Source organism: Scophthalmus maximus, chromosome 1 (assembly GCF_022379125.1).
Source record: "Scophthalmus maximus strain ysfricsl-2021 chromosome 1, ASM2237912v1, whole genome shotgun sequence".
NCBI lineage: Eukaryota > Metazoa > Chordata > Actinopteri > Pleuronectiformes > Scophthalmidae > Scophthalmus > Scophthalmus maximus.
The window spans coordinates 30,664,719-30,673,448 of record NC_061515.1 but is presented as its reverse complement, the minus strand read 5'-3'; the positions used below and the strand labels follow the sequence as shown (position 1 = coordinate 30,673,448).

The window sequence follows — 8,730 nt, the reverse complement described above, 5'->3', positions numbered from 1 at the left end:
ACAATTTTAGAACATAAATCAGTTGAGTTTCAATCTCAACCATCGCTCAAAAGGATAATCATAACAGTTTGTTCATAATTAAAGTTTCAAAATGAAATTTTTAAAAAGTGTAATTATTAACACACCTGATGACAGTGATTTATTTTGCTAGAAAAAAAAGTTTGTTACAAAATATAAGTTGATGGTTAGTCATACTAACATCATAAAAAATAGCATATAAACATAAACTTTGCAAGACACAAACGTCTCGATGTTTTGATTTAGAACAAAAAAAATCATCCATTATAATAATTTGCAATAGGATTTCACATAACAGCACCGGGACTCTCCCATATTTCATCATCATACACATTAGAGGCTGATGTGACTTTATCTGTGACTTCTGAATGGAGGCTGTCGCCGTTCGACATCTCTTGGACCTTGACCTGCTTCCCACTTGCTGCCGATTCCTCGAGAGGATCCTCACACTGTTCTGAGCAAACCCGCACAGTGAGTGAACTCTGGTCCTGACAGTTTTGTGGGACTACAACAGCTGTACTCGTCTTTAAATCCTCCTGATTTCCATTTTCTGTGACTGCAACGCCACTTTGTGCCGAGCTTCTCTCTCCACTGCTCGGAGAGGCAGCGTGGGACACGGCCCGGACGTCGTCTGATGGCTTCTTCTGCCTCACGTCACGCTCTCCAGTTGGGATAGCTCCTGTAGATGGGATCTGGGATTTGCTATCCAGGCCGAAGAATTTGCTGCGGACAACGTAGCGCACACATTGAAGGAGGACGTTCCTCTCGTGGCGGATATCTGGGGCAAGTAACTAGACGGAATGTAAGAAAGCAGAAGATTATGGAGGCTGTAAAACGGTTTGAAATATGCTGGTATAATCTCTGATCGAAATCTTACCATCTCAAGAAGAGTAGCACGACGTTTCTGCTCTGCATTTTGGTATCTACCACCCCGTCCTCCTCTGCCCCTGCCTCCCCCTCTTCCTCTCCTGCTGTTAGGTGTGTACCGAGCAGAGTCGGGCTGGGGAACCACGTTCTTTCCTGCTCCGTGTGAAGACGACTCCGCGCTCGTATTTCGCCCTCTGTCCTGGGAGTTCGGTGGCATTGTGTTCAGAAGGACCTGGTTTTCTTGTAGAAGGTCTTTGGCTTTCTGGAAGGAGATGGCTGGAACACAGGGAAAAGGAGAATTAGAAGGAAGCGATGGAGACTAAGTGTAATTTATTTTCATCACCAGAACTGCTGGACGCTTGAGGAACACTCACCCTCTGGTTCTTCGTCACTTTCACTGTCACTTGAGGAGCCGTAGTTTGCCACCAAGGAGCCAAGAGCTGAGCTCATCTTTTTCGGGGCCACAACCAGGCCGCCGGTCCTGGATTCACCTGCTGGATCCTCCCGGTCAGAATCTGGAGGTAAAACATTTAATTAGACAGTTTTCAGGAGTGTTTTTTTGGGGGGGGGTGAAGTTTAGGAAGTATTTGAGTTTTAAAAAAGTAATTGCAATTGCAAAGGTTCAAAAGTGTGAATCATTTCTTTAAGACGTCCTTTTAAACTCATGATGAAGTTGTAATCTGACAAATTAAAGGTGTTTCTGACTGGACACAGTTTTCAGTCTACATGAGTGTCTCACCGTGGTCACTGCAGGCCAGCGCCCCCAGTGGATCCCCGTCCCTGCTGGGCTTGGACAGTGGTGGTGGTGGTCTCTCCGTCGCACCGCCATCCAGTGGGTGAGGACCTTGTGGGTGTCGCTCCTGGGACTCTCTGTCACCCCAGCCGCGACCTCTACCTCGACCACGGCCCCATCCTCGTCCTCGACCACGTCCTCTGCCTCTCATTCGTCTGTGAATAAAATATCAATGTTTAGATTTAGTTCAAAGTAAATGGGCACAAATTAATTCTTGTTTCTAGTAGTAATGAAAAGAGAAAACAAGGACGACGTCGGATACCCAAACTGAGCCGTCTCTAGGACGCCTCCCGTCTCTTCCCGCACCTCCATCACTTTTTTCTTGTGTTCGATATTTTGAAGCGTTGGGAAGTTTCTGGAAATATTAAATAAAGTAACAGATAACAGGGTCATTTCATGATTTAATGCCACGAATCAAAGCGGCTGCAACAGTTTCTTCAAACCCTTCGTGAATACTGACTTGCGCCTCTCCTCTCTCCATTTTGCGATCTCGTCCGCTGTGTCCAGCTTGATCCTTTTTGCTCCGGGTGCATGGTTCTGTGGTCAGGATTTTAAAACATAGATGTTAACAAATCAAGTCTTAAACTGAGATGCAACATCTACACAAAGTAGTTTCACTTACATTTTTCCAGTGAATGCTGACGATCTTTTCATGAGCTGTAAAGCTGCAGTCAGGCACAGAACACTGCAGGTAACGTGTGAGAATGGGAATATTCATCAGCATTATTAGCATTAGCAATGTGAAATGATGCATAACACTGTGTGAGACACGGCAAAGTACCTTGACGTGTTGAGACATATGTTCATCGTACTTGTCCTGGTTCTTGAAGCCGCGGTCACAGGTGTCGCAGAAATGGGAAAACTCTGGTTCTTTCTTGTTTCTCTGCTGTGGATTAAAGACGGATCGGTTTCATGACATGGTTCTGTTGCAGAGTTCAGCGTCTGTGTCGAGCAGCATCTCATGATTTTTACCTTTTTCCCGTGGTTGCCGGGGGGTCCGTGATTCTGTCTGCCACCGGGATGCTGATGCCATTCACGGCCATAGTTTTGACCTGGGGACACGGCAGGAGTTAGACACATAGAACACGAAACACATCAATCGTCTGAATCTCGATCCAGTGTGTTTATGGATCTTGACCCACAATAGGGAATAAAAATCATAATGTCTCTGGCTCTGCATCTTCTATTTTCTTAATTCTACACAATGAAAAAAACAAAAAGTAACAAGCTAATGCAGGTGCAAGAGATGTATTAATTCATCATGTAAGATTAAATTATAAAGCCTCTAGATCTCTTTAAATAAATATTTGCTGGTTGCTCTCTGCTGTATTACAGAATGAGTCACTTTATGAAATTTTGATGCAAGGAGCACCAATCACAGCCCGGACTTCTGTTGACGTGACACTCACCGTATGGACGTTTGGCTCGGTTGTTTCCCCGGCCGGCCCCGTGATGCCAGCCCGCCTGGTCGCCGTGGTTCCAGCCGCTGGGCTCGGAGGGCGTCTCGCACCAGCTCCACATGCTGGCGGTGAAGCTGCTGCAGCGGGGCTGCGGCGGCTGCTGCTGCGGCTGGAAGGAGCTGGGTGGCGGCCCCCCGAAGTCCGGAGGAGGATAATGTCCCGGTTCGCTCATTCTTCAAAGTCTTTCTTAGCGTCGACACTGAAGTTTACCTGGAATAATCGCTGGTTTCTTGTCACGTTGCGGGTCTCACATGTGCTTGTTTTGCTCCATACGCGTCATCGTCACTTCCGCTAAAACAGGAAGTACATAAATCACACTGGCAAAGTCAAACAATAGTAAAAATTTTGACGAGGGTTGACGATACAGTCGACATTGTTTGTGGAACTTACATTAAATGTTCACACATAACTTTTTTTAAAGCTATAATTTCACAAAATGCATTCCTTTTAAAAACCGGCATATTTTCAACAACATCTCGCGAGATTTAATCCGTTTGTACTTGGGTTGCCAGATTGTGGAGAGAAACCCGTATGAAAGTTATTGTAATTGGGCCCACAACGACTTTGACACAAAATCTTTATGTGTCGATTAAATATTACATGTGTGTGTGTGTTTGTTTTGGGGAGATGTTTTTTTTAGAAACGAAAAGTATATTTGCAATATTACAACTATTGCTTATTGAGGTCAATTTTAAGGGGAAAAACACTTTTACGACTTTAGTCTATTAATATTATGACCGTTTTCTCATTAAATTACAACTGTGTTATTGTTAAAAAAAATGGCTTTGAAAAAAATAATACTATGACTTTTTTTTCTAATTCGCTCAGTCGTAACACAGAGAATATGTTTACTGATCATAGGATCACGTCTTCCGGCTGACGGGACCTGGCAACCCGTACGGTCTCTTCCTGCCGCCTGGCCGCGTGTGATCAGTCTCAGCAGCAGCAGCAGCAGCAGCATCGTGGTCACGTCTGCTCTGAGTCAAACTTTATTGAGAAATAACCGAGCAGCCGCCAAGATGCTCGTGTTATTCGAGACCGCCGCTGGTTATGCGATATTCAAGGTTTGTTTTCTGCTTTTGTTTCCTAAAGCTGCTTTTTTTTAACGCAGTTAGCTACATGAGCTAGCTTAGCATCACTGCTAGTTACCCACAAGTCGTATAGATTCACTTGTATATAACTTTACAGGTTATGAGCCAAGGGTAAATTAATTATTTCAATCTGTGTTAAAGCACACGTATGTGCACATTTAAGTTGTTAAGCTATTTTAAGTGTCTGTGCAGGTCCACAGGTTAGCATGAAGCTAACAGTCGTGAGGGCCTTGTTACCACGTGTGCACACTGGGCGACACGTGACAATATTCCATCCATATTAACATATATATAGCTTATAAGCCATAAAACCAAAGACATTTACCTGCCCGTGTTGATTTATGCACAGATCATATCGTCTATAATTGTTTTAAATGTCACATTTCAGGTTCTCGATGAATCCAAGCTGCAGCAGGTCGACAGCCTCTACAAGGAGTTTGACACCCCTGAGAAGGCGAACAAGATGTAAGTGCAACCATCGAGTTGTCATCCATGGATAAAGTATTGTAGTTTATGTTCTGACCCCTCTCTTCTTTTGCCCCTTCCAGTGTGAAGCTGAAGCACTTTGAGAAGTTTCAGGACACGACAGAGGCCTTAGCAGGTAAAGTCTCACTAACTCTGAACGTGTGGTCTGTGATGTGTTTCTGTGTCCGATCAAAACATGAGGAGTGTCACAGTATTCGTCACTACCACTGAGACCAATATGTTTTCCTATTCGTAGGTTTTTTTCCCCACTTACCACGGATAGAAATGTTTAATGCACCAGTTTGTGTGACGTCGTGTTCTTGCCCTCCGTCTCTCAGCTGCCACGGCCCTCACCGAGGGAAAAATCGGCAAGAGTTTGAAGAAAGTGCTGAAGAAGGTGGTCGCCAAGGAGGCGCACGAGCAGCTGGCGATCAGCGATGCCAAACTCGGCGGAGTTATCAAAGTAAGTCAGGTTCTTTTCCCCCTTGACATTTGGTAGCTGAGCGTTATTTTCAAAGTCGCTCACTGGCTGTGGTTTACAGGAAAAGCTGGACCTGAGCTGCGTCCACAGTCCTGCTGTGGCCGAGCTGATGAGATGCATCAGGGGCCAGATCGAGGGTCTGATCACCGGACTTCCTCCCAGGGAGATCAGCGCCATGTCTCTGGGCTTGGCTCACAGGTCAGTACCTTGAAGCAGTGTCGACGCGAACACGTCTGCTGCCTGTGATTACACTTGCTGTCTGAATATATCCTGTAGATTTTCTTCAGCATTCGTCACTACCACTGAGGCAACAATTCCATCCTTAGTGTAGATTAACTAAGTTATTAGTCATTTAACTCAAGAATGTTTCTTCTCCGTTTCCAGTTTATCACGCTACAAGCTGAAGTTCAGTCCAGACAAGGTGGACACTATGATTGTGCAGGCTATTTGTAAGTTCTTCTTCTCAACACTGACTTTAGGGATTTATGCTTTAAGAATTGTTTAAAACGAAGGTTCAGTTTGTGAACTTAAAGTCTGATGTTGTTTGGTCTCCTCAGCTCTTCTCGATGACCTGGATAAAGAGCTGAACAACTACATCATGCGCTGCAGAGAGTGGTACGGCTGGCACTTCCCCGAGCTTGGAAAAATCATCACCGACAACCAGGCGTACTGCAAATCTGTCCGCAAAATCGGTAACATTTAAAATAAGAAAATCTGCACCTGCACATTTCTGTTTAAACGGTTCTCCGCGTTCCTGTTCAGCTAAAATGTTTGTGCGTCTGCAGGCGATCGTACAAACGTGGCGACCTCTGACCTGTCAGACCTGCTCCCCGAGGAAATCGAGGCTGAGGTGAAACTGGCCGCGGAGATCTCCATGGGAACGGAAGTGTCGGAGCAGGACATCGGCAACATCAAGCACCTGTGTGACCAGGTGTGTATTCTGTCATGACATCGTGTGACGCTCTCACCGTCAGTTGCTCGGGGAGATCACGTGACCGTGGTGATGATGACGACATTTGTCTTTTCTCCTGAAATGATATATGTGGGTTTTTCAGTCACTACCTCATCTGAACAGTCACGTGACTCGACTACAGGAAGAGCCTGGGATGATTTGATCACTAGTCTGATGAGTAAATTTGTTGTAAAATTAATCTGACTACCTTTTTTTCCTCCGCAGGTGATTGACATTACAGATTACCGCACCCAGCTGTACGACTACCTGAAAAACCGAATGACGGCGATCGCCCCCAACCTCACCGTCATGGTGGGCGAGCTGGTCGGCGCCCGCCTCATCTCGCACGCCGGTAAGTCACGAGGAGGCGACCCAAGTGTAAAGCAACCAGGCGGTGATGATGATGACTATTGTCACTTTCCTGACAAACCACTGATGGTTCTAAGTCACTACCTCATCTGAGCTTGTGTTGGACGGATCCGTGTGAAGGTTCTGCTGAGAACATCAGAGTAAAACTTCTGTCTGTCTTGTTGCTCTGTAACCAAGGTTCCCTCCTGAATCTGGCAAAGCATCCAGCCTCCACTGTGCAGATCCTCGGAGCAGAGAAGGCCCTGTTCCGAGCCCTGAAGACCCGCAAAGACACACCCAAGTACGGCCTCATATACCACGCCTCTCTGGTAGGCCAGACAACAGCCAAGAACAAGGGCAAGGTGAGTTCTGAAGCAAATGACTGGTGCAGACCGGTGATGACTAGTGAATTGGGATGGTTAGGAAATAAACGCATGTGGGCTCTTGTTTTCCAGATCTCCAGAATGCTGGCAGCCAAGGCGTCGCTGGCTATTCGCTACGACGCTCTGGGCGAGGACACAAACGCAGAGATGGGAATAGAGAACCGAGCCAAGCTCGAGGCCAGGCTGCGGCAGCTGGAGGAGAAGGGAGTGAGTACAAGAGAAAGAATCAGCCCACTGTAGATTCAAGCTTTTAAAATCGTCCATGTTCTGCTATTTAAATGCTCCACGTAGTTATTATTCTTTCTGCTGGTCGTCTTATCGTGTCTCCTCTGTGGTTTTTTCAGATTCGGAGAATCAGTGGAACAGGCAAAGCGATGGCAAAGGCAGACAAATACCAGCACAAGAGGTTAATACTCACAAACTTTCTCTCTCCAAAGATTAAATACTATAATTCCACACATAAATATGTTGAATAACCTACTTTTTTTCCCCATCTCCACAGTGAAGTAAGAATGTACGATCCGTCTGGCGACTCCACTATTCCCTCCACCTCTAAGAAGAGGAAGTTTGAGGAGGTAGAGGAGGAGGAGGAGGCTGAAGAGCCGGTAACGCCGGTGGTTAAATCCAAAAAGGCCAAAAAAGAAAAAGTAGTAGAAGGTGTGTGAATATCGACGGTTAATCTAATTCTTCGTCTTCCTATCAGCACAGACAAGTGATTCTAAAAGATATATATATTTTTTTTTTAGTAGAAGAAGCAGAAACGTCAGCAGCAGCGGAGGAGACTCCCAAGAAAAAGAAGAAGAAAAAGGACAAGAAAGCTGAACCAGAGGAGGAAGTGGAGGAGGTCGCAGTAACAGAGGTGAAAATAATTTTAAAGATGATTTGCAAGAGATTTTTACTGTTTTAATAGTAAAGAATTTTTTTAACTACCCACTTGTTTCTCTTTCCAGTCGTCAGAGAAGAAGAAAAAGAAGAAGAAAAAGAAGGCTGAGGAAGATGATGATTGAACCATGGTCTAGTGTGTATATATTTTCTGTTAGTTTTTATGCCATTTTAGTTTTGTGTATACATTTATATCCATTACGATCCATCAGGAAAAAGAAAATTATAATCGGATCAACTTTCTTTTATAACTGAGTGAGACGTGGGTTTTGAAATCCCACCATGTGTCCAGTTTTAAAGATGATCTATAAGTTTGGCACCTTTTGTTGGTCATTATATGTGAACACATCTGTATGAGACTTGTATCAGAAGAGTTTCCTTGTCTCAAATCTTTTTATTGTCAAAGGCTGTGGACATCTGCCCTGGTGAAATAAACATTTTGCTGTACATTTGTACTTGGTTGCATAAATGTGTATGAACTAATGGAACAAGTTAAATCAATACTTCAGAAGAACTCATCTCACAAACCCTCATCGTCCCCGACAGAAATTATGGTTCTATGCCGCTACAATGCAAATCCATTTACTGTATGTTGATCTTTGTACTTTGATGCAGAACCACAAATAAATACATCCAAGTTAAGTAAATTGCATCTTTCATTTTCCGTTAATATGACAGAATCAAATCTGAGGTTAGTGCAGCCTTGGATAATGTGTCTCCGGTTCATTTTATTCAAACTATAATTCATCATTTAGATTGTTCACTAACCATGACGTGGAAGAAAAGTGCAAACTTGAATGAAATCTAATTTCAACCAAAGTAAAGTCAAACCACTTGCAGTATTAAAGTTTTACCACTGGATGGCGGTAATTCTCTGGTGTATGAAAGGCAGCGGTTGCACTTCATAAACAAAATAGGTCGATATGAGTGAATTACTTTTTACATTGATATTTATTCATTTTTATTTATGACTAAAATTCCCAACAATAA

At 44.2% G+C, this 8,730-nt stretch overlaps 2 protein-coding genes and 2 non-coding genes across 6 annotated transcripts; 3 read left to right on the top strand and 1 right to left on the bottom strand.

The window, feature by feature from the left end:
* Window positions 1-94: 94 nt before the first annotated feature.
* On the bottom strand, window positions 95-3,972 carry nufip1 (nuclear FMR1 interacting protein 1). Its single transcript, XM_035626143.2, has 10 exons — window positions 3,088-3,972; window positions 2,651-2,730; window positions 2,460-2,564; window positions 2,301-2,363; window positions 2,139-2,215; window positions 1,941-2,033; window positions 1,625-1,833; window positions 1,260-1,400; window positions 896-1,161; window positions 95-809 (listed from the first exon to the last, which is right to left on the bottom strand). The coding sequence occupies exons 1-10, from the start codon at window positions 3,308-3,310 to the stop codon at window positions 306-308; spliced, it is 1,761 nt and encodes a 586-aa protein (XP_035482036.2). The 5' UTR covers window positions 3,311-3,972; the 3' UTR covers window positions 95-305.
* On the top strand, window positions 1,269-8,382 carry nop58 (NOP58 ribonucleoprotein homolog (yeast)). Of its 3 annotated transcripts, XM_035626229.2 has the most exons (17): window positions 1,271-1,406; window positions 3,014-3,300; window positions 4,000-4,202; window positions 4,618-4,694; window positions 4,778-4,830; window positions 5,033-5,157; window positions 5,237-5,373; window positions 5,560-5,624; window positions 5,733-5,867; window positions 5,961-6,106; window positions 6,353-6,479; window positions 6,674-6,837; window positions 6,931-7,065; window positions 7,203-7,264; window positions 7,361-7,515; window positions 7,605-7,717; window positions 7,809-8,382. In XM_035626229.2, exons 3-17 carry the CDS (start codon window positions 4,158-4,160, stop codon window positions 7,863-7,865), a joined length of 1,596 nt encoding a protein of 531 aa, XP_035482122.1. In that variant the 5' UTR covers window positions 1,271-1,406; window positions 3,014-3,300; window positions 4,000-4,157; the 3' UTR covers window positions 7,866-8,382. The 3 variants fall into 3 exon arrangements, with proteins under 3 accessions (XP_035482113.1, XP_035482122.1, XP_035482130.1); XM_035626220.2 differs by lacking the exon at window positions 3,014-3,300 and having other exon boundaries at window positions 1,269-1,406; XM_035626237.2 differs by lacking the exon at window positions 3,014-3,300 and having other exon boundaries at window positions 1,273-1,406; window positions 7,608-7,717.
* Window positions 6,168-6,253, top strand: LOC118317086. Its single transcript, XR_004795329.1, has one exon. It is a non-coding gene; the product is annotated as a small nucleolar RNA SNORD11B (small nucleolar RNA).
* On the top strand, window positions 6,514-6,596 carry LOC118317091. The gene has a single exon (XR_004795332.1). It is a non-coding gene; the product is annotated as a small nucleolar RNA SNORD11B (small nucleolar RNA).
* Window positions 8,383-8,730: the final 348 nt, after the last annotated feature.

Coding starts and splice junctions, on each gene's coding strand:
- nop58 (XM_035626220.2), top strand. CDS start 4,158: ATGCTCGTGTTATTCGAGACCGCCGCTGGTTATGCGATATTCAAG. Junction 7,066..7,202: donor GGCAGCTGGAGGAGAAGGGA/GTGAGTACAAGA, acceptor TGGTTTTTTCAG/ATTCGGAGAATCAGTGGAAC. Junction 7,718..7,808: donor AGGAGGTCGCAGTAACAGAG/GTGAAAATAATT, acceptor TTCTCTTTCCAG/TCGTCAGAGAAGAAGAAAAA.
- nufip1 (XM_035626143.2), bottom strand. CDS start 3,310: ATGAGCGAACCGGGACATTATCCTCCTCCGGACTTCGGGGGGCCGCCA. Junction 2,216..2,300: donor TCAGCATTCACTGGAAAAAT/GTAAGTGAAACT, acceptor TCCTGACCACAG/AACCATGCACCCGGAGCAAA. Junction 2,034..2,138: donor TGGAGAGAGGAGAGGCGCAA/GTCAGTATTCAC, acceptor TAATATTTCCAG/AAACTTCCCAACGCTTCAAA.